General features: G+C 40.6%; 2 protein-coding genes across 2 annotated transcripts; one reads left to right on the forward strand and one right to left on the reverse strand.

Moving 5' to 3' along the window:
- Positions 1-81: 81 nt before the first annotated feature.
- On the reverse strand, positions 82-20,325 carry ibtk (inhibitor of Bruton agammaglobulinemia tyrosine kinase). Its single transcript, XM_018683010.2, has 29 exons — positions 20,144-20,325; positions 18,473-19,387; positions 18,192-18,288; positions 17,699-17,823; positions 16,174-16,284; positions 15,319-15,489; positions 14,942-15,059; positions 14,316-14,496; positions 13,366-13,489; positions 12,855-13,032; positions 12,389-12,542; positions 11,000-11,384; positions 10,536-10,792; positions 10,360-10,446; positions 10,168-10,250; positions 9,748-9,785; positions 9,526-9,622; positions 9,276-9,377; positions 8,779-8,896; positions 8,451-8,511; positions 7,761-7,888; positions 7,362-7,474; positions 7,072-7,217; positions 6,669-6,787; positions 6,257-6,355; positions 5,949-6,104; positions 4,394-4,594; positions 1,706-1,838; positions 82-1,216 (listed from the first exon to the last, which is right to left on the reverse strand). Exons 2-29 carry the CDS (start codon positions 18,794-18,796, stop codon positions 1,091-1,093), a joined length of 4,032 nt encoding a protein of 1,343 aa, XP_018538526.1. The 5' UTR covers positions 18,797-19,387; positions 20,144-20,325; the 3' UTR covers positions 82-1,090.
- A 2,399-nt stretch (positions 20,326-22,724) lies between these two features.
- Positions 22,725-25,135, forward strand: tpbgb (trophoblast glycoprotein b). The gene has a single exon (XM_018683009.2). It carries the CDS (start codon positions 23,261-23,263, stop codon positions 24,566-24,568), a length of 1,308 nt encoding a protein of 435 aa, XP_018538525.1. The 5' UTR covers positions 22,725-23,260; the 3' UTR covers positions 24,569-25,135.

Below are 25,135 nucleotides of genomic sequence, written 5' to 3' on the forward strand. Positions count from 1 at the left end.
TGGAAATAATTGAGAGAATTACTGCCTCTCTTCTCTTTCTGTTCTCTGCAATCTAAAGTGAAATACAGACAGGACACAAGATTGTTGCACAGGTGAGATATTTTATTGCATGCCATTTTCCCATCACATCCCTATGTCTCACTCACCCACACACACACACAAATGGCATCTTGAGATGAGAGAACATGGTCCAGATCTGTGGTACCTACTAAGCTTACATTGGCTCCAGAAAAAAAAGGAAATTAAAACAACTAACAAAAAAAATATATATATATATATGCTGCTGTATCTGTGTGTATGTTGTCATTGTCTGATAAAGGCACACCACTTCCTCTAAAATATGCTAGTGATAACTTAATAGGCTAGAAAGCCAGTTCCATACAATCAACCCTACTGAGCATTTAGCATGAACTATAACTGCATCAAACAATGTACCTTAAATAAAAAAAAATATGTTTACAATACGTATTTACCGGTTTCCAGCAAAATTACCATGTTGTTGTGAATCAGCTGAAGCAATAAGTGAAACAATGTTTTAAGAAGGCAAAAGGACCATTAAAAAAAAAACTACGGTACTGCCTTGGTAAACACTTTACTTCTCAAGAACAGCTGATGCTCTGCCAAGGTTGATAATTGGCACTCTTACTTTCTTAATCACATTGAGAGCTTTCACCAATTTAACACACATACACACACAAGCCCTCGAGGTGATGTAGTTTGGACCCATTTAGTGACTTTAACATTTCTTTTCATTTCTTTGGCAACTTTATCTTCACATAATTAACATTATTATTTATTTGGGAGAGTTGTTTACTTTTACATAGACGTGACACCACCAAAAAACCATGCATAAGTAATCCCAGACACTCAATCTATCACACACACACAAACAAAATGTTGAGCAGCAATAGAACAAAAAGTTAAAGTAACACTGCAGAAAGAAGCATCAGACTCATCTCTAACTGGACGGATGGATCTGACAATGACGTTTCAGGGTGAAGCTGCAGCAGGAACACAGCCAGTAATACACAATGACAACTGTAGGGGATGTTCTCACTTTGATGGTATGTAGCGGCTGTGCTGTTAAACATCAGTGTTTGTTCCAGGTTGGGGCTGCCATAGGACCTCTGGAAGACCTCTCAACCACTATCAGCTCATCTGGGTTGTCATGCGCCTTGTAATGGATTAGAAGGTCCTGGATGGCCCGCTCTTCGATCTACCAGAACAGAAAAAGAAAGGAAAAGGAGATGGAACCGGGGATATTATGGGTACCAAAACCGCACTTCAATTGAGGGTAAAGGAGAAAACGCTGACACCTACGCTAACCCTAACCCAAGAGCGTAATGATAATAAGAGTGTTTTACATAATGGCAACCAGAAAGCCACAAGACAGAAAAAGTATGCTGTGAAGGCGCTGACAGAAGCCTGGCAACAGCTGTAGAGGAGCAGAGAGGGCTGTCAGGGAAAAAAAAAAAAAAAAAAAAAAATGAAGGCCCCTCATATCTAACCAACCCTGCACAGAATGTGATGTTCATTAGATTCATATCTGCAAGATATGATAGAAAGGAGACACATCGACATACCACCTCGAAGCAATACTGCTATGTTTTTCCACTTGGATGCTGCCCATACAAGCTACACGTTCAGTCATGTAGGAGTGTGTACATGTGTGTGAGCGCTAACACACACAGACAAGGCGCGTTACCTGGATGAGCGCCAGCGGCTTCTCTCGGCTGCGGATCAACGCGGCTTCCTGCTGCTTCTCCTCCTCCACAATAGAGGCAAAGGTCACCAGGGAGGAGAGGGGAGGACTGCCCACTGCACCCAGCACCCAGGGCCTGAGGGGAGAGACAGGTGACACACAGAGAGAGACAGAGTGAGGATGGGTATCAGTGACGGCGCTGCGATGGTGAAAGCAACAAGACTCCAAGTGTGTGGACAAAGGTTGAATCAACTACAACTGACAAGGTGCTGTGTGTGAACAGGCTGCCTGTCCACCTGGCTTTAACAAACCCCTCATGATTGTATAACCGGGCTCAAGTTAAAATACATTTCTATTATACTGTTTGAACTCAGTCTGAGACAGCATTTGCTTAAGCTTTAAAGGATCTTTGCAGAAGCTGCGATACAGGTGAGACAGGCAAGATGATCCTCGTTCTTGTTGACCATCACTACATCTGATACAGTGAATTACAGAATATTGTTGGAGAGACTGAAAAATTGTGTGGAACCAAAAGGCCACTCCAAAAGTGGTTTAAATCATTTTATTAAACAGGAGAGCTCAGGTCTAAACAATACAGAGTTCCATAGGGCTCCATTCTTTTCTAGGTCTACGAGCCCACATAATATACAATAAACATATTTCCCATGACAAATATGTAGACAATGCTCAGCATTACGAATCATATCTTCTGACTTCCAACCTGTTAAAAAATGTGATTCAGTGCTTTGACTGGATAAATGTACTGAACTAGAACTTTCTTCAGTTCACTAAGGACAAAGCTGATTAATTGTTTATGGTGCTCCATGACATAAATCTTCATCTTCCCTGTCAATTAAAACCTTAAAACAAGGAATGTCACAGAATGACAGAAGCTTCAACGGTCACACCAATTTTGTTCTAAAAGTGGCATTTTGTCAAGTTAAAAATATAGTAAGAATAAGACCTGATGTCTATAGCTACAACTACATACCTTTTTACCACAGTAAAATTACTGTAATGGCTCCTGGTTTATAAGGAATCTTTTAAAACTGTAGCATACTCAGACTGTTTTGTCAGGATGCTGCTGACTTTAAAAGTATGCGCACAAAAAATATTTCCCTCAAAAACCAGGATGTAGAACACATTATTTCTTCTGATTATTTATATTCTGTCAAAGTACACAACCTGTCTTGTTTTTTTCCTACTCCATGAGGATCCTGAACATCTATTCAACATGACATGTAAAATATGACATGTCACATAGATGACATGAGCTCCCTGCAGTCTGATTTGTGTGTACTCTTAGTGATGTCTTAGTTCATAGTTGGTATGCATGGGTTACTGCACTAACAGTTTGTTATGAATTTGGCCAAAAACCGTCCCAATCACTCACTATGATGCATTTTAAAGCCATGGAAAGAGGCACGTGGTAATCTGGCCAACAGACACCTCTGGAAACATTCATAGAGGACCATAAAGAATAAAAATAATAGTAATCTGAAATTCAATCAACGTGACAAGATTATGAAGGCGTCTCTATTAAATCTGATTTAACAATCTGGAAACAGTGTCCCAGAAGGCAGACATGAGAATGCATGAGGCTGCTGCTGTTGCTGCCGCTTCCTAAGCTTTGAACTCATCCATCTCATCCAAATACCAGGAGGAACCTGAAACCTGCTCCCTGTTCTGTATGATCTCTTTTGACATGAGGTCTGCCCTTATCAATTCTGATTAACATCACCGGCTTCACCAGAGTGACTCACACAACTGTTTAATATCTAGAAGTCTGCTTTTAAGATTGCAGCATGAAGCACGGGCAAACATACTGCAGCGGAAGTATGATATCAGATAAAAGAGGCGCAGTTAGAAAAAAAACTGCGAGGTTGCACTTCACTTTCAAGACTTAATATGACTGAAAAGCTGCAGAGACGACTGACCAGTTCAAGTATTTCATTTCTTTCCATCAACAACAGGCATTATATAAACATCAAAGCAAACAATTACTACAGCTAGAAATATATTTTTATGGACTGGACTTGGACTTGCGTGTGCGAGTGTGTGCTGTGTTTGTCCAGCTGTCTGGGGATGTTGTAAAGGTCAGAGTGAGTCAGTGACTGCGGGCAGGTCAACCCAGCTGTACTGGGTCATTTAGAGCTGTTCACCTCAGTCAGACCAGAGCCTCATGACTCTCTCAATCTGTGTAACTAGAGAAGATTCTCAACAAGTCGTCCAGTCAGACGCACAACTCAGTATTTTATGCATCTTATTCTTCCCTGGAGAATCAGTCTGAGGTAAACACTCATTGTTGCCTTCCCTTTTAATTTTTAAATCTCTGTTTTTAATCTCCAACTAGAGAAAAAGTCCAACTGAAAAAAAATAAAAAAGACATTTTCTTTTTCTTAATCTGCTGAGAAAGAATTTAAATTCAGTGTTTTTAATTAAAGTTTGAATTAGGTATTGTAATAAGGGTAGTTAGAACTGAGGTAATAAAGTTAATGAGATATCGTGAATATAAAGTGTCTGCATGGGGGCTGCTGATTTTAAACAGCCTTACAGCTATTTTATGAAGACACCTCAACAGTGTCACCAAGTGGAAAAAAGCAGTACAGAGCAGAAGCAGTCAATCTTGTTTCAAGTACACAGCTTCTACCATTGACTGTTTCTGCTTCAGCGTATAAGCCATGTACTCACCCAGTGTGTCTCTCGGGTTCGCTGCTTTCTGTACATTTGAACGTGACCCTCCTGGCAGCAGGTGTAGGAGTGACAGGTGATCCCTGAGCACCTTGGCCCCTCTGTGTTCCTGTCTGCCCCAGTCTGATTAGACGGTTCTCCTCCTCCTCTAGCAGTGCTCGAAATGAGCATGAGGAGGGAGGGGACTGAACTGCTGTTGCCCTGCAGACAGAAATGAATGAGACAGAGAAAGACAGAGCATGTATGACACATTAATTCACAGTAAAGGTAAAAACATTTTTGTTGCAACTGCTCCTTGGCAGATCTATTGACCTGTTGTTTCAGTAGTTTCATTGAATGCTGTGTGCCCAAAAAGCTTAGGTACACTAAGTAGAAAAACGTATCTTCACTTAGATATGTTCTTCAGCTCTCACTTAAATCCACAATGCAAAGCAGGTGAGTAGGTGGGGAGGATTTACTGTCAGCAGAAACATCCATTGCATGTTTATTTTATAGCCTTACTTTTCCTTTCCTGTGAAGGAGAGCACAAGGTTTTTCAGTCATTTCTACTTAACCCCATATGTCTATGATTTGGTTGTGTTGTGTTCCAGCTCACTTGTGGTTCTGTCTGTGTTCCAGTCTCACAGCTGATGTCATTAATCTGTATTTTTGTTCATTTTGTCAGACGACGTAATGATAATAAAATAATGATTTTATCTGCAGCATACCACCTTGGTAATGACTGCTAGTTAACACAGCAGCCTGTTTAGGAGCCAAGATTATATTTCACACAAGTTCTGACATCTAACAACAGAAATAGAAACATATGTAAATGAGAACAACTTTATTGTGAATTCTGCTGAATTAAAACACAGTATAAATAATCACTAGTCTCTCTCTCTTCTCCTGTTTTTTTTTCCTTTCTCTCTCTCTCTCTCTCTCTCACTCTCTCTCTCACTGACTACAAACAAAAATAGTTTTGCTGTATAAGCTAAGACAATGTCATTAACAAATGAAATGGAGCAACATTAAAGTCTTATTTTAAGGCAATTGTTACTAAATACAGTGTCTAGTGAATTTAAAGAGACGTAAGCCAGTCTGGAAAAAACAGACCAGGTATGTAAAGGACACACACTGAGTAGAATGGCAGCAGACTGTGTCAAGCAGCCGTAGCTGGAACATGACACAGACACTAATTGTGGACATGTAATATGTGGCATACCTCACTACAATTTGTGGACTTAGGGTTGGGAAATTCTAGCTGTTCACTGTTCTCTTAAAAATGACTTAATTGCAGTGACATATTCTTTCCTGTACGTGACACTGCATCTAGCTGCTTGTTATTTGTAGACCTATCATCTATACTGTACAATATGGATTATGTGCGACTGGTGGACTGATGGTTAAACAAAATATGTATGCACTGATGAAACTGAAAAAAATCCTCCAAATGGTATAAAAAAAAACTTTCTATCTGTTCATTTCAGACTGTACTAATGAGAGGCTGTAAACCCATCAAGAGGACCCAGGAAGTTATTTTATGACAGCTGTGGTCTTCATATTTGGGCTCACTCACCAGGCCTTCCCACTGCTTTTGGAAGGGGTAACTGTGGGGGTTGGTTTGGATGCTGTGGACTCCACACTGGCCTCCTTGTTGGCCATGGCCAGCATCTTCCTCTGCTTTTGGGACAGTTTAGCAGGAACAGGGGAGTGTTTGACGGCAGTGCTGACACTGCAAGCACGAGGAAAAATATGTCCAGTTAGCTGAAGTGAACAGTGAAAATATAATGTCCACTCATATGCAGCAGTATAGTTTTCCTCCTATCGACTAGTTTAAGTGATTACTGTAAATAACTGCTTTCAAATTATGTAGATTTTCCATACCTTCCAGGGCTTTTAGGAGTTGCTCCGAGGGTCTGCAGAGAGTTGGCTTCCATGTCCATGATCGTTCTCAGATCCAGGACTGGGGGTGGACGAACAGGACTGCGGATCATAAGAACACAGTCACATGTACTAAGTAAGTAGGACATACAGCTCAACTTTCAATACTTATTTATTAACTAACGATGAAACATTTCCTTCTTTCTGCAATCCTCCTCCTCAACAGTGGGAGGAAATAAAGTCTGTTGTTAAAAATCAGAGTATCTTGTGTCAAATCTCAAACGATCTCTTGAAAGCATGTAAAATAACTCATCCCTGCTTTGTGGACTTTCTGTCTCCAGCGTTTTTTTTTTTGGCGGAAATAAGGAGAAAACTGAGACGCTTGGATATTAGAGACTGATCAAGTCCATCTTACCACGGCAGGACCTTGGGGATGATTTGTGATGCAGAGTTGGGGGGAGTTGGGAGACCATTTCTTAGAGAAGTCGGGGTGCTGGGTGGAGTCTTCAGCCTCTGACTGAAAGCCTTCTCATCCTGCAGATGATAAGCAATGCAAGATTTACCCATGAACTATTGTATATTTTAAATCCACCATTCTTTGTTATGTAGCCACTTTATTATTAATCTAAAATGATCATACAATGGCAAATGGATAACTTTTTCTGTTTGTCTGTTTTTTTCTTCTTGATATTTGATATTAAGTCTAAGCATGCATCTCACAGCCACAGATGAAAAATGATTCAAAATACGTGGCATAAGTTGTATTAAGTGTGTAATAAAATAGGTGCAAATGATTGTTGCAGTGGTCAGATAATAACCTCAGCTCGGTCATGGAAGATAGGTGACTGTATGTCTCGGGGACTGCCCACCCCCATGTAGCTGCCCTCTGAGTCTGATGTGAGCAGCTCCTGCAGGGACTCTGTCGAGTTAGCCTTGCCTGACTTCACCAGACACGGGGAGACCACTGAGAGGAAAGAGTGTTTGTTAGTCAGTATATTACTTCTTACTGTAAAACAACCTGACGCTTTAAAAAAAAAAGATGACAACTGTGAGGTGGTTTGTCATGATGTGGATGTGTGTTACAATGCATTTAAGTTTTTAAGTGTACCTGCAGCAGGGGGGCTGTGGATGATATCAGAGAGAGTGTATCCCCCTGAGCTGTCAGAGCGTCGCCTGGGTTTCTTTTTAGCCTTCATCTTGGCCTTCTTCAACAAGATTTCCCTAGGGCGTACCATGTTGTATAATTAATAGCATATACTTTTTGGAGCACCTCATTTAAAATGTTTAAAGGGGATTGCAAGAATTTACAGACATCCTGGTTAACTCCCACTTTTCTGAACTACAGGTTTATACATTAAGTAATCTGAAAAGAGCATTGATGTGTTTTACAGAGGCTAGACTCTACGACAACAGACTTAATTTGAATATGAAAGTAAGCTATTAGGTGAATTACAAAAAAATGAAGTAAGAGTTGATATGGAGATACTAAACAGTTCTGCCTTTGTACCTGCAGGAGTGATCCAGTTCTGCCTCCGGTTTGGGGCTGAATGCTGAGTCCAAATCTTCTTCCTCATACACACTGAGGTCTGGAGCGCCAGGGTACGGAGTGATAACTCTCTTTTGCATGGCTGGGATCTGATATAGAAATAATAATCACAATAAACAAATAAAATAAATAATTAAAAAATGAAATAAAAAACACAATGAAAAAATCTGAACACAGCCATTGAAAAAAACCCAGCAAGTAATAAACTACCTTTGGCAGTATAAAAAAAAATCCCACAACATTCCAACCTCTGTTACTCAGACACCACTTATCACATCAATTGAAAAAAAAGCCCTATGGTATGTGTGTTAACAGTTACTGCATTCAGCTGCAAGTTATATAAGAAACAACTGTTTCACTAGTCCCTGGCTGCAGCCTACTAAATCAGCTACCATTGGAGAGATGGATTTTTTAAATCAGAGCTAAATTATGAGTCGAGAGAGCCCTTACTCTTTAAGACTGAGAACAAAATCTGAGAGTTACTATGCTGCGTTAGATTCTGTTTTTGGACTTCTAAAAAGCTGTTTAACAACATTTCATTGATTTTCTGTTTTATTGTTTAAAAAAAAACAGCCAACAGTCAATCAATAAACAAACACTGAAGTCATGGAGAGGATCATGCAGATGTTTCTGGGGTGGGAGGTGACTCACCATTCTCCTGTAAGCTGCAGAAAGATCCACAAGCACCTCATCGCTGAGAATGTCCAGAGCTCTGAGAGCAAAACAAAAAAACACACACACATACACAGATGAAAAAAACATATTTTAGTTCTCTCCTACTGCACATGTATTTGTCCTGTTGCATGGATTACATTTTCAATGACGATAACAATTTATACAACACTGAATAACTTTTCATGTTATACTGAACAATTTAACAGGATTCATCATAGCACTGTGTTCAAATAATTCTACATGGGACTTGTGTGGTGCTTTAAGAAGTAACCTAAAGTGCTGAAACGCTCTAAAAAAACCTCACTTTGATTCCAACAGGGCAGCCATGTTGAGCACAATGAATTGGAGACAGGAGAGTTTAAGCTGATCTGCATTGTACATGGCAGCAAACTCCAGCAGCTCTGCAGCATTCTTCAGAGTCACTGAGGAGAGCAAAGCAAGAAACTTAATTAACAACTCAGGGAAATTTAACTGAAATGATTCAACAGTGTCTGTGTCTAAATTTTGTAAAATAATGCCACATTCACATTTTATGGAGAAGACAAAGAATATGATCTTGATATTGTCTAGAAGCAAAATAGACCATAATTTATCTGGTGATAAACAAATGAACAATTCTCAACTTTTTGTCACACACCTTGGAATGAAAAAACACAATACACTTTAAAACAGTCTCTTAATATGCAACATGCATTTCGAGCTCACTCCATGTATCAGCCAACTTAAGGTTTATATTCATATTCACTTTTTAGAGCACCATCAGTAACATAAAGAATTTTATCATCCACAAGACAAACATACAATTCTCAGTGATGACGACCTCGCACATCTCCTTCAGCCGTGTTATGAGCAGCTGGTCGGCCACAACCAGCACGTTGCAGACAAACTCTACATTCAGAGACTCTGTGAGGCAAAGGAAGAGAACAAGAACTGTTACTATGTTCCCTTTTACTATTCCTGTGAATTTTGTAAAAACCAGGACTTTCACAGATACAGAATCACAAAAACACCACAAATGTTCTATCAGTCATCATAAAACTTGAAAAGCTACCTTTAATGGTGGGAGACTCATCTGTGTAAATATACTCGAGAATGACCTGCAGAATCTCTGCGCTGGTTGGCATCTCCAGTGCATTACAGGATGTGGCCTGAGGAGGTGCAAGACAACAGTATTAACAGTTCTGTCCATGAAACCACATTAAAAGCTAACAGGTTTATACTAGTGACACACTGCTTACAGAACAAAGCAACATAAATTAAAAACATCACATACCTCAATCCAGGGGTTTCCAAGCATACTGTTGAAATATTCTGCAGAGGAATAGATGGACACAAAAATATACAAACGGTTACTCATTTTCTTTACTTAAAACATCCAACAGCCATCCCATGTAAAGTTGTATCAACACACAGGATGCTAGGAATTCCACAAACTGGAGATATCCTTCCAATAGGACACAAACCGGAACAAAACCATAGCCTTAGAAAACAGAAGTATTTAAGTAATGCGGTAAAAGGTAATAGGGAGTAGGGAGTCATGTTGTGAGGGTGGACCACCCACTCCAAGAGAATGGTCGGGAAAACACTAATGTTTATGCAAAATAACAACTTGCAGTTACAGTTTCTATTAATGTGATTCTAAAAATCTTCACATGTGTTTCTTCAATGATGACATGTTGGCTTATCATCTTACCAAGTCTTGCACAGAGGACACTTTTGTGACAAGGAAACTCTTTCCCATCTTCAGATTTCAGAGTAACATCACAAAGGTAGGAGCTTTGGAGACACAAAATGATAGAGGTAATTAAGAAAATCTGTCATATTAAAAGTATTATTTACCATCTAATCTATAGCTACAAGATCTAATGTGTGCTCATCTGCCCACCATTTCCTCTGGCAGAATTTGGGTTTGTTGCCAGTTTTCTTGTGGGTGACGTTTATTCTTCCATTTTCATATTTGACTCCATCCAGTCTGTTAAGGAATGAAGAAAACAAGATTAACAAGATATTACACAAGATCTGATTTTGCCTCAGGTTGTAGAGCACACTTGGGTCTCTCACCGTGCAGACAGGCTGCCAAGGCCAAGCTTCTTTGCAACACCCTGCAAGGTTTTCACAGGATTGGCCCCTCCTTCGTTGGCTCCAGCCTTGTCACCTTTACCTCCTTTCCCCTTCTTGCCAGGCTTGGAGCCCTTGCTCTTGGCCTTGTCACCATCACCTTTGGTTGCAGGGGGAAGCGAGCGGTACACCTCAAGGGCTGAACAACCTCTCAGGCCCAAGTCTTGCAGGCTGCTGATAAGCCTCTCCTGCTCTGAATCCTGGCCAGGGCAACAGAAACAGTGAAGCATTCTTCATGAAATAACCACAGCTGAGTCAGAGGTAACACTTCTTCACAGCTAATGCAAATATTTTGTATAGACCGAAGCAATAGTATATACAGCACTGATAGCTGGTTCATCAGAATTCTGTTGCTGAGAGTTTGTTGAGTGAATATTAGTGAGTAAAACCAAAACTTTTTTCCTAACCTGGTTTTGTGCTGTCAGGGACCCTACGACTCTTGGCCGGGCCCCGTGTAGCAGCAGCTCACAGGTGTCAGTGTAGATGAAATGCAGGGCGTATTCCAGCATGTCCGGTGGGACTTTTTCCAAAATGAGTAAATCGCAGCCCACAGCATCTTCGCTTTTCCTCACTTCCTTATCAAGTTCCTCATCCACACTACAGTGCTCGGACATGAACAGTTTCCGGAAAAACTCAGACCTCATGGACAAAATGTACTTGTGAGCCGGGAAGGTGCGATCAGCAGCCTGAAGCGTCACGTCATGGATGCTGTCCATTTCATCTGCCTCATCCAGAAGGCTCCGGAAGTGTTGGGAGAAGGAAGATGGAGAAATGCTGGGAATCTCGTATAAGCTGAATGAAAGACACAGGGTGGATATCATCATACAATGATCATTCAAATTATCAAGTATGACTTATACATCAATATCACAGACAATAAGAGTATAACCTGTGACACCTGAGCGATAACTGGACATGATCAATCAATATCTAAAAGGCCAGGTGCCCACTGAAATAGAAAAGATAAATCTAAATAGACTACACACTTTACAATGAGATAACAAGACAATTAGACCCAACTGGATCAAAATATATAGTCCACTATTTTGTACAAGGCCTAACCAGCCAACGTTACATTCAGGGGTAAGTCATCACTGAGACCCTGGGGAGATGCTGGTTGTAAAGTGAATATCCTGCATGTTTTGCCTCTTGGAAGAAGATTCAGGTTCCAACCTCTAGATGGCAGAGTTACCTGTTCAACGAAAGCTGGTATGCATTCTCTCTACCAGATGTTCTCTCATGTCATTTCTCTAAGTGCTCTATTCCCATCTACCTTTCTTGATGTTTTACCAACAAATAGTCTATGGCTAGCCATAAGGATGCCAAAGTGAGTCAAAGTATTGAGAGTAATAAAAACTATATTTAAACATACAGTAGTATTGCCCACAGTATACATGCATAATGCTAAATGATGACCCATATGTTTATCAATAAAAATTAAATGAAAACTCAATAATCAGAGTTCAATGAGGAGGATGATTAACAAGAAACATCTCAACATTCGGGACTATTTAGATTTCTCTGTCCACTGATTGGTGAAGTTTGGATTTCATCCCTTCAATCTGTCCTTTAAAAATCACCTTATGATGATTTATATCCTTCAGTTCAACTATCACTTTAGTGTCACTCATAGATTTGACACCCCATTTTCACAGGGTGTGCTTTTTTTCAGTCATCTGTCACATGTCTGCCTGGCAAAAAACATCTTGTTAGGCTTCAAGTCTATTTTCTACACTTAAAAACATAAGTACATGACAATGCACAGCATTCTCTATGCTTCAAGAAAGATCTCCTACCTTGTTTTGGGGTCAGACTGAAGCACTCCAAAGTTTCGGCCTTTAGAGTCCATGGTGATGCTGATAGCTCTGTGGACATATGGGAGTTTCTCCAGGCGGATTCGTTCGTACAGTGTCCCTGCATCTGAATGGCCACAAACCTCCACACTGACCTCTGGTAGATTACAAGAAGCATGTAAATCAGATTACATAATTACTGCTGTCTTTTTATGTTGTTTGCCCTTACTATTCCTACTGTATCTCTTTTGAATTATGCTGCCGTTTACTTTTTGATTAACCTGTAATAAAAGAGTATTATGTCAGTTCTTACAGAAAAGCAGTTTATAAATTTCATTTTCAAAAGATGGTATACAAATTCAAATCAGACCCTATCAAGCAACAATGTCAAATTAATTCAAATCATTTGAAGCCAACTATTGCAAAACAAACTTTATGATTCAGTGTAGCATGTTCCTCAATTCCTCACCTTTCTTTTCACCGTACTTCTTATATTCTCCAGCCCACACACCACTGAAGCCCTCCCCCTCCTGAGTCACAAACATCATGCTGTTTTTGCTGAGAGCTATGTCCGACATGAAAACTTGACGCCCATACGCCCACCGGCACTGTCTCACCGAGCTGCCGGAAGAACGCCAGCAAAATACCTGACAGAGAGGGGCAAAGTATAGAAGGGAGGAAATTTAAGTCTTAGTCACCATTTTCATCTATAGGACTCCATATAGCCCTGATTCTGCATTGTGTAACTGTGCACACCATAGGTTACATAAAAATATGAGAGTAAAGCAACTTTAAAAATATCAATATATTCTCTCACTGAGCCAAGAGTTAGAAACTGAGGCAGACATGACATTAAACTAGTTTTACTGCTTCATAATTGGTTTGGGCCAAATTACTGTGGGGAGTAAAGCCTCTCCCCACCAGGCGTCTAAATAACAACATGAAAAGCATTTCCCCTTATACCTGATTAATGCACTTACCCTCCCAGCTTCATCTAATGCCAAGATGGCCACTTTTTCCCCTCCTCCATCATTCAGGATCTGTGGATCCACACGGTGGTCCAGACTGCCACCACTCACCAGAACCTTCTTGATGTTGAGCTGCCTGAGGAGGACAAAGAAAAATAATAATTAAAATAACGAATGTGTCACATTAAATTTACAAGTGTAATATATCACATTAATCTCTTTGTCCATCTATGGATATTACTTGGTGGATGATGGTCATTTAAGCATCACTGCTAATTGCTTGACCATCTGAATTCCGGTAAATCCAATATTGTGTTATTGCTTATTAACAGGCAGTCATGCACTCAGCTCCTCTACACTTTCAAATGAACACATATTCGCAGCACTACACTATACAAAGCAGAGAACGATAACACAACTGTTTCCAGTTTAGTGGCTGATTTTCTATCGGCTGTCATTCAAACCAGGCCTGATTAGAATAACGGAGGTGATGCAGAACAGACAGTGCCTCTGCTGTCTTGAAAAGACTGCAAATACTATTCAGATTGATAAGCATGGAAGAATATAGAGATTACATCTGTGTGTGACATCAAAGGATGCAGTCTTTTGTTAGTTATACAGTGGCCACTATTTCTGCCATGCGACACATGATTTTGGAAATAACATGCTACAAATCAATGTAGTATGCATGCTTTTTATAATCGGAGTCGTGCTATGGGTCAGTTTGCTCAATCTACTGATCTGATATTCATGAACATTGCTATGAAAAACAAATAAACTTAGATTATGTGGATTTCTATGTTGCTTAACAGAGATACGTATGTATGTAGCATTTTAATATCACAGATAGTGTAAGAGTGACTGCTGGGTCTTTTAAGAGGATAGCATCTTTTCTACCTTACAATTTTTTTTATTTTTTTTTACATTTTTCAAGTGTAATGAAGCCCTACTGTTGTATTTACCTTGAAGCCATTTTCTTGCACTGGTAGTCAGCCAACAGGTAGACATCCCCCTTCTCAGTTACAACAACTGTTGCTCCATCACTAGCTGCTGCCATGGCTATGGTAACATCTTTGTGGTGCAGGGCTGATACCTGCCGGGGGGCTGTCACACACTTCTCCCCATTAGGATCCAGGAGGTAACCTGGAGATTAAATCACAATGGAGTATAAAATATATTCTGTTGACATATTAAGTTGCCCATACACAATGTGTGTATGTGTTCAATACTTTAATACTGGCCTTTTACTTTTAAAAATAGATAAAAAATAATCACATAGTAGCCTTTGGTGTCATCCACCTCTGGCATGGTGGAGGGTCTTCTCTCCTCACCAAACCTCCCTTATACAGAAGTAAATAAAACTTTGTACCATTCTACCAAAGCAACAACATTATATTCATGCCTGCATGCTAAAATATTTGCAAAAGGTTCTATTCTTTACTTTTTTACTCTGGCATGATTACACTAGTCTGCCACAAGCTTTGGATTTCTTATTCATCAGCTCAAATTTACAATTTACCACAACTGTTCAGTTAAAGGAAATGCAGTATAATTGTCTCTTTGCTAACACTGACATGTTGAGACTTACCCAGCTGGCCTCCATTGAGTCCCATTGTATAGACAGCCTCCCTGGTCCAGAGCACTGTGTGGAACCTTCCTGCTGCAACTCCAATCACTGTCCGTCCTTTCAGCGTCTTGGAGAAAACCTATGCAAGATATTAAAGGGACATTAAAATGATGATGATGAAAATGATGATGTTTATATTGATAAGACTGCAGCTGCTAAATTAGTGGTCAGGTAAAATATGAACTGTCAAAAAGAAATGAATTTTCTATTCAACAGAGCTCATTAAAAAGCACTTTACACAATGTCATTTTTGACCAAAACAAGCAAACCCCATTTAGCACAAGAGCATTGCTTGTTAACAGGAGCTACATAACATCATCAGCTCTGCTACCTCTTACCTGTTTAGGGACATGTGCTGAGGCTGGAGGAGGAGCTAGGCCTAGCTGGTGGAAGGTGTTGAGGCCGAAAGTGTAAACATATCCTTCCTCTGTCAGTACCACTGTGTGGTCTTTAGCTGCTGCCACCTGGGAGCAGTGGTGGGACATCAGACCCTCTACCATCCGAGGAACCTAAGAGAGGAATGAGAGGTTAATGACCAGGATTAGAAAAAACAACTGAGTATACAGAAATGTTAATAGCCTGTGTATGCTTACTGCTGAGAGTTTAACGGTATCTACTTTATCACCATTTGCCTGCCACTCTGTCAGTGTAAAAGCATTGACACAACCCTATAATTTTCTGCTGTGAGCCACTCATTTGCTGTGTTAAGCTATTGTTACTGTATAAAAGGTACGGCTGATAACAGCTCAACTCTTCCTCACTGTACTTTGCAATTAATGCATTTTACCAATTCAGTAATGTTTTTAAGTTGTGTATCTGTTCATTAGCATAGGTGAAAATCTCTGCATGCAGAATGTTAATTTAAGAAAGATGTAAAGGTGTGTAAGGTATATGGTAAAAATGTGCAAGAAACTAAAATGGGTTTTCCAAGCCTCTTCTCATATGGAGCAATCATTTTTTTAAAACCAATTGTCATCAAACATGCTTTACAGAGGACTTCACTGTCTGCTCCACCATAACTGTTTAAGTGATTTTCCACACCTCCACACAATTTATTCCAGCCATCAATATCACAAGTAAAAAAATATTCTATCGGTTTCAAAACCTGAATGTTCCCTGCTGTTTCTATACTGCAGGAATCATTTATGGTTTTACAAGGCTGTGCCAAAATGATTCCATGTGACAAGTCTCACCAGATAAGTTTGTTCATCTCCATGTCCCAGTCGTCCTCCTTGTCCATGTCCACAGGTGAACACCTGGCCTTTCTGAGACAGGAACACAGAGTGGAACTTACATAGGACCACCTAAGAAAAGAGGAGGAGATTAAAAATGAACATATTTAGGATTTTTCTGTTGTTGCTACACATTTTAAAATACCACATGCCCCACTGTAGGGCATGAAACAGTGTGAGATATTGGTTTGTGCTGATTAAGGCTCTTGTCATGATAATTTTGACCTAATAGCAGAAGCTGTGATGCGTCTCTTTCCATGTCCTTTGGCCAAGTCTTCTTGTAGTAATAGTAAAACACTATGCCAATAAAGGCCAAGGCACAAGTGGAAAAGCAAACATCATTACTAATACATTGGTCCCCTCAAGCCTTCAATAGAGCGCAGGGATGTTTCCCGAAGTATCGCATTGATGTGGACATTCACACACATGCATACACACCAGTGTGGTTCATTTAATTAAAAACATGTCATTGTGGAATTAATATTTAACCTCTGGCACCTGCTGGATTGGGCCAGGAAGACAAAGACTATACGCTGTGCCACTGGGTCATTGTGTGGTCATGAAATCAGATCCACCTGTCCCCCACTAGACTTTATGAAATTACTCTGTGTGACAAGTCCTGCCAGTCAGAAAACACCTCAAACATAGACTTTCTTCTGTAGACAGCAATAATAGTGAAAAGCCTCTGATGAATCATTTCTTACCAAATACACAAACCTGCTTTCAAATGCCAAGTCTTAATAAGTAGGTTAAAATGAGAATCTATGTAACACAGTCATTCTGCATTACTTAATCTACTATAACTAGCACCTGGTGTGTACACACACCACTGGGGGTAGCTGCACTGGTGCCAGCAGCTATATTAATCACACTAAGAGCATCTAAATGACAAACACATGAAACTGTAGCCTAGCTGGCGCACTCTAACTATGTACAGACTGGTTCAACAAAGTCACAAATTAAGACTATACAGAGGAAGACAAAGCTAATCACTCTACGCCTGACACACCAACTATGTCCTCTATTTGACTCAGATGATCCTGATGCCCCCATCTCCCAAAACCACAGTTAACCAAGACCAATGTCCGTGTGCTACAGCATACCTAGGTTGTACAACTACTAACATCTTTTATCTAAGGTACAGTTTAACTGCTATGTATATCCAATATTTCTACAGCTGTGGACTCACCAAGTCAAGTACAAGCTAAGCTTAAAAACACATTTTTTACAAATGCTGATGTACCCTGAAGAGAAGGTTGTGTAATACGAACTCTAGGGAGGGACTGTTTTGCTGGTTTACCCAGGTGGTGTGCACTGGCTCTTTTTTTGATGTAACACATGTTAGCAGAGTTGAAGCATGAGGCCATTATTTGTGTGACGCATGCAAGTGGGGATTTCAGGGTGGGGAAGCCTTTTGCTGTAGGAAAACACCTTCCTGCTTCCCTGAAGAGGGAGGAAGTGATGTTGATGTACACTCAAATCCTACCTGCTTGATGTAAACTCCAGTTCTGGCAAACACATCCACAAGCTCAGGGTGCTGTCGGCTCTCCTGATTACCATGGCCAAGACTGAAATTAGTATTGTTTCCCCACGTGTATACTTCCGTTGGGTCTGCAGCAGGGGGGGAAACACAATTACAAGCACATCCACAACACTGCCTCCACCTGAAGATTGACTTAAACAACTAATCAATTCTGTAATTAAAAGAAGGATGTCTTGTTTAGTCTTTCAAAATGCTTTATCATTCACAATGGAAACACAGATCATAATTGCAAGAAAGACATGTGGTATAGCACAGGGGGAATTAAATCCCATGCATGCACAAGTGTGAAATGCCTCATTAAAACAATGATCACCATGGTGCTTATGGGCCTCGTGACTCTTAACAAAAACAAACCAAAGACATAGTGTCATCATCAGCTGTCATATTCATGTACAGTTATGTCAACTTAAGAGGCAATATCATCCACTTTTCTTACCAGTATTTTTGAACACAACATGTACTGGTCGGTCCTTCATTGTCAGGTCCAGGACAGAGAGACCCTCCTTGTCCTGGGTGGGGAGAAGCCCACCATGCTGAAACAAAACAAATTTAAATGTATTTCAAATTCTTTCGAATGACTCTTGACTCCCTTAATTTGTGCAAAAAAACTGATGTAGAACTAATGTGTCTTCAAAATAATACACAGCATAGAGCACCCTGACTTACTCTTGACAAAACAGACGGCACATTTTTTGATGATCTACCTTGAGCACATACCTTGACTAGTGATATGAGACAGTGGATTTGTCCATAGAAGGCACTGCGATGCAGGGCAGTCCAGCCAGATTCCTTATCCTTCACCATCAGGTCAGCACACTTACTCTCCAGCAACCACTCTAGCAGGGCCTTCTTTCCCAGTGAGGCCGCCAGGTGCAGGGCTGTGCGGCCGAAGGCATCCCGCAAGGTGGCCGCATTGTGGCAGTGTGAAGACAAGAAGGCCCGCAGCTGCCCCTCAGAGCCACCCGTCAGTGCTGCAATCACCTGGTCTGCGTGCTGCAGTGAGCGGCATTTGGGGGTGCAGTCTAGCGGTGCCAGACTCATCCTGACCTCCGCCAAATCTTCACAGTGAACCCTCCTCCCTTACGTATTACAAAGTCTTTCTGACAGCCCACCACCAACAAGTGTCAACAAACTCAAAACAACAATATGATGTAAGGTAACAAGTCAAAAACGCTGTGACTAAAATTGCATACTATAGCAGAGCTGCTCTCCAAGAGGCAAAAAGGTACATAAAGGAAAAAAAAAGTATCAACAAAAGCTCGAAATGGTTTGGAGTGCTAGAATTGTGCTTGTGTTGAGGTTCCACCGCACCCTAGCAACCCCAGAGCCTTTGTGTGACTTGTTTCAGTCCACCATTTCGACCAAGAATTGAACACAAACTAAGGTGCTTGCAGCATACACTGGCATTTAGAATTCAATAAATACAAAACTTCTTCTGTGTTTCATACAAAATTTTACATTTCAGTGTTTGCAAAAATAGTTTTTCCTCTACTGATATACAAAAATCAACAATTTCAACAACCCTCTGACCTTCTTGTCCAGCAGTCCAACCATCAAACTTGAGGGGAAAGGCCCCCTTTCCCCCCAGAATTCTCACTTTGCTTTTCAAAACTCCATGATTGTAGAGTGCACCTGAGGAAGAAAATTTGAGATTTATCATGCAACCCAGAAAATGCAAGAACAGCTTTGTGTGGGGGATGCAGTAGTGAGCTCCAAAACTGCAAGGCCAGAGATCAGAACACGTCTGGCCTTATTACAGACTGAGTTAGCTCAGATCAGCTGAGTTGACAGGTTTGTTAGACAGCTATTTGACAACGCTGCATAAACAAGAATGAAGTTCTTTGTGGTTGTAAACTGTGCATATAGATTGCATATGCATAATGTTTTTGTGAATAAAGTGCCATTAAGACAATATTATGGGAAGTTCTTAATATTGACTACACAGTATGATTATGTAACAAGCTAAATTAGCCATGAGATCGTTAGGTTTCCGTGTTGGCTCCAGGCCTATTCATTCCCTCATTGGGTTCTATGTAAAAGAAGTAGGGGCGTTGGAACCACTGTGAAACAAACAAGTCAAAAACTTTAATAGAATAAGGCTTCCCATATAACGCTAGGTGGTTAGCATGCTAAAATGATATACCCAAGCAGCAACGTTACACATCAAGCCACATCACAATATGCTATGTCTTTTTAAAACTGACAGCTAACCCGACTCCTAGCGTGGGTAAAGGTAATTATAGAAGGTATAGGTTTGCAAATTTGCCATGTGTTGTTAGCTAGCGTTAACTAATTCCACTTTGGCAGCTAGCTTAACTGACACATCATCGCAAGCTAGCGTTAGCGAATTGCTCTGCTAAGGAAAATTAACGTCGTGTCGTTTCTTACCTTCCGCTAGATAAAGAAAAAAGAGGACATGCAGAAAGTTGCATCAACGACGTACGTCCACTGTGTCATTACTGCAAACAGGGAACACAAACGGTTTTTTCAGATGCAAAATTTGACAGGAGTTAACGCCTGAAACCCTGCAGGTTAGGTAAAATCCCTTGCTAGTGTCGAGACTTTTGATTGGTCGGGGCGTGTACATACAAATACGCTATTGGTTGATTTTTGAGGGCGTTAGTTGTAGGCAGAGAGTGCTGTTGCTGAAACTATGATGTCAGAGAAATATGTTCAGGTTCAGGATTTATAGATACAATTAAAAAACAATAACATATTAGAAAACAACTCACCTAGAAGTTAAAAAGATTAGAACAAAACTGCTGTGTACGTTGTTAATTAGTTTTAAATTACACAAGAAAGCTACTTTTTTCTCTATCATTTAAGGTAAGTTTAGTATTACATTTTACAACTCATGTGGACAGTAACATTCTTCAAAATAGCACAGTTTTACAAAGCATTGACGCTATTCCCTCTGTAATAGACAGACAACCATAATCTCCCAAAATTGTCCTATATTATTGTTTAGATGCAAGTAAGAGCGAGAGAGGCAGATACAAGATACAAGTTGTTTAAAAATCATTTCTGCACATGCAAGACACATGCGCATGGTTTGTTGTTTTACTATAAAATAAAATTAATGTAATTTTCTTGTAAGCACACCATACCAAGTGTCTTCATTAAAGATGGATGTAAAAGGTTTGTAGATCCTTCACAAAAACTGTTGACTGTTTAACTCATCTACCTCTGGTCGCGAGAGGGACAGTGGAGACACTGTGTCCTGAGGCCATAATGCCACTTATCACTTTATATGTCATTTCACTTTATCACTTTACTTCTTGTTCTTGTACTTATTTTATTCCAGCTATGCTACTTAATTACAGTTCGTATTGTTGTATATTGTATATACCTATGTTACTGTAATCCTTGTGGCATTTGTTGCATTTAGCTACTTGTTTATTTATTTTATGTTAGCCTTTCACACTGTTTTCACACTGCCTTTCACACTGTATTGCAACTGGTGCACAGCAATTTCCCTCGGGATAAATAAAGTTTCTTGAATCTTGAATCTTGAAAACATCATGTCAGTTTTATACTCAACAGACAGACTTTGGGTGCAGTATCACTTTCAGTCTCTATCCAGGTGTCATGGAATTACACAGATGATTGTCACATTGACCCCAGCTAAGAATAGGAGAGGGTCGAAGGCGGGTAAAGCTAAGGTTACACTGGGATCCACACAGGGGCTTCCAAATATGACATATTTATGAGCATGCCCTCCCTCACCATTCAAGCATGAACACATCCATAGTTTTTTTTCTTCTCAGCAGTATAATCCTGCATAATCCAGCAGACAAAGCTTTCACCACAAGGTCACCACTCAAGTCATTTCTTAAAAGAGAAATAGAAATACAGCATGTAAAGACATAAAGGAAGGAGTATTCCATTGTTTTCTGAAATTTTATCATGTTATTGCACGACGGATAGTGTGAAACTAGAACTTGCATTCCTTTCACACTGATTAGATCCAGAACTTTTATTTTCACCAGTAACATTCAGATAAATCTTAATTAAACCAAGGATTAAATCAGTGAAAAGAAAGTTACTGACATGTTTACAGTAGTATTATTACTTTCGGATAAGGTAAATTCAATGAATCATTCCTGTTTTTGCTGAGGACTACTCTTGAATTTTGAGGGACACATCATCACTGAAATGTCCAAAATCACATATGAAAATGGATATTCCTGCATAATAATCAATAGTCATGAGAGAATTTTCCTGGAAAAAAGTTAATTTAATTAAAATTGAGTATTTCAAATGAAAAGGAATGGGAATGAGGAAATGATCATTTAGAATTTGATTAATTTGAGAAATGTATTTAAAACTCAAATCTGTTTTCAAGCCAGACACCTACTGTACAGGCTGCTGTCTGTGTGGTTCTTTGTTGTGTGACATACATTCATTGAGCATGGTTTGGAGACTATATAATCCCCAGGGAAGATTGTGGCTTTTCTATAGTAAAATACTGGGCTCAGTTAAGTTACATTATCAGTGGATCAAATGACTAATGTGTTTCCTTCACCCGTTTCCTTTTGCCTTCTCAATGTCTTTAGGCTGTGCATGTTTTCCACAGGGCCTATAACTTATCAAATGGGCTTTTGTGTTGAGCTGGATTAAATATCAAATCTTATAACAAGCCTATAGATCAAACTGCTTTGCCCACAGAACTCCCCCTTTTTCTTTTGCGTACATGTGAAGTCATTCCCCCACCAAGTAGTCCTGAAGATATTCTATTCCAGGAATCTGATTATATTTGTGGTTGAATATGATTTAGTATGGAATCCCAAAATTATCAACACTTGTGTGTGTAAACGTCCGATCAGATAATGTGTACTTTACTACACAGTGTGGACTGAAGCCTCATCACTGACGCAAAGAGGCTGAATTATTCTCCAGTTTGCTTGGTCTCTGGAGCTCCCTCAGGGACCCGTAGAGGTCCCTGGACCCCAAGTCACAATGCATTAATATGCTACAGGTCATATTAAGAGAACTAGTCGCTATTACCATATTTGGGTGTTTGTCAATTTTAGATTTATATCTCAAAGAACACATCACCATCGGTAGAAATTTTAAATTAGTCAAAACGCAACTTGTGTAAGTTTTCTGTCCACCCCCCTTTTGCGGAATAATGGTATGCTCCCTCTTTTCAATGGTCTGTACTGTGCTGCTGTGTTTGGTCTGTCCCTCTAGACCCCCAGCGATTTGGAGAGCGGCAAGCTGGAAGTGCGCATGTAAAACAAGGCACATTTGGGAGATAGGGAGCATTGTCCGTTTAGGAGCACGAGTAAGTCTTCCGCCTCTGCCGACTTTCAGAGCTGCACCCGACTTGATTGTTTTGCCTGGACTGGAAAAATATCGCACAGCGGTTATATCCCCAAATACCTGAGGTTTGGAAAACAAACAAAGAGGATATCCTAGAAGTTTGCGATCTTCGCCCACATCACCTTTATTCTCATGGAAATGTAGACTTATCCTAAACACGAATGGTTTGGGGATAGTTATATGGAGTCTGAGTTGGAACTGGGAGCAGTTTTCGAACGGATCAAGGTGGGAGACACAGTTGAAAAACTTTCCCTTGTTCCCCGCGGAAGAACAAGGCGGCGACTGAGCAGGGTTGTTGTAAAGCGATCTTTACGCACGGTCTGCGCAGACAGATTCGTAAAATCCAAGATGCGCCTGTTAAGCACGTCGTGCGGATGTAACAGCGGAGAAATCCGAGGCAGAACGCAGAAGTCCGGTATGATGCATTTACTTTTCCTACTCGCAGTCGTGCTGTCCTGCCACGGCTGTCCGGACAGATGCTTGTGCTCCTCGCAAACTGTGAAATGCCAAAACCAGGACTTGGACGCGATTCCAGAATCTTTACCGCCCAATACCAAAATTCTGTTCGTCACAGGAAACAACATTCCTAATATTAGTGTGGATTCTTTCCCAACCGTCCTGGAACAGCTAACAGATCTCTATCTCAGTGGGAATGAGATTGAATCTGTGGGTGCAATGGTATTTGAGAAACTGCCAAACCTTGTGCGGCTGGACTTGAGCAACAACAATATCCTGACATTCAGTGAAAGAGCATTTCCTGCTGACAATAAACTGCAGCTCTTAAACCTCAGTAGGTCTTTTCTCAATCATTCCTACATGGATGACACCCTAACTGTCCTGCAGCGTGGAAACCTCCACATGCTGACGGTCTTGGACCTGTCCAACAATGATCTTGTGATTCTTCCAGGCGACATATTCACAGGTCTCTCCAACCTGGTCAACCTCAGCATGCAGAACAGCTCCATTATCTCCTTCCTGAACGGGACATTGAAGGTGCCCCCGCTGCGTGACCTTGACCTGAGGGACAACAGCCTGAAGTATCTGTCACCCACCACCCAGACAGAATTCAACCTCAAGCCTGGCCTCCGCCTCTGGCTGGTGGGGAACCCCTGGTACTGCGACTGTTCCATTGAGGAGACGCTGGCGTGGCTGAAAAACTCCACTCAGGTCGTTGACATTCAGAACCTGACCTGCGCCTTCCCCGAGGCCCTGAGACGCCAGGCGCTGATGCAGGTAGAGCAATCGCAGCTGAAATGTTTAGGCGACATGGAGAGCGTGCTGGAGACTTCTTATGCTTTCCTGGGGCTGGTGCTGGCACTGATTGGCGTCATATTCCTGCTGGTGCTCTACCTGAACAGAAAAGGCATCAAGCGGTGGATGTACAACATCCGGGATGCTTGCAGGGACCACATGGAGGGGTACCATTACAGGTACGAGATTAACTCTGACCCCCGTTTGGCCAACCTGAGCATCAATTCGGATGTGTGATCCAGGACGGGACACTGTCTAGGACCCCGCAGTGAGATATGAAATGACTTAAACTATTAAGATTTGCATGAAAGTCTTCCTGCCCTTCCCCTCTTAATTAATCCCTCTCACGACCTCCATTCAACCACTGCCGCATGTCCTGTACGAGTACCTGGCAGCTGTGAAGTCAACTGCATTTCTTCCGTGTACCATTGCATGGACAATGAATCATGGCAAAGAGTTTTTTTTTTTTTTGGAGGGTTACAGAGATTGATATGTTCTATTTTTACTTTTCTTAAAGGATAAACGGATGGAGTACATTGACTTTTAAGAGAAAGAATTACCTGGCAAAAACACATACTGCTGGCCATTGTATCCTTCTCATTATGCCTCTGCTGCAGAGAAATGCTATACTGCTTGTTTATAAGTTTGTTCTTTTTAATATGTGAATTTGTGATATACAGTAAGCCTTTTCTTGAATGACTATAGTGCACATTGCATAATTTTGGAATTTAGTAAGTGGATGTGATTGCTCTTTTTTTTCTGTGAAGATATTCAGCTAAATAAAATGCCTCTGGATCGATGGTA

The sequence above is a fragment of the Lates calcarifer genome, linkage group LG15, assembly GCF_001640805.2.
Source record: "Lates calcarifer isolate ASB-BC8 linkage group LG15, TLL_Latcal_v3, whole genome shotgun sequence".
Lineage (NCBI taxonomy): Eukaryota > Metazoa > Chordata > Actinopteri > Centropomidae > Lates > Lates calcarifer.

Coding starts and splice junctions, on each gene's coding strand:
- ibtk (XM_018683010.2), bottom strand. CDS start 18,796: ATGAGTCTGGCACCGCTAGACTGCACCCCCAAATGCCGCTCACTGCAG. Junction 9,623..9,747: donor TTGGAAACCCCTGGATTGAG/GTATGTGATGTT, acceptor GCACCTCCTCAG/GCCACATCCTGTAATGCACT. Junction 9,378..9,525: donor TGAGTCTCCCACCATTAAAG/GTAGCTTTTCAA, acceptor TTTGCCTCACAG/AGTCTCTGAATGTAGAGTTT.
- tpbgb (XM_018683009.2), top strand. CDS start 23,261: ATGGAGTCTGAGTTGGAACTGGGAGCAGTTTTCGAACGGATCAAGGTG.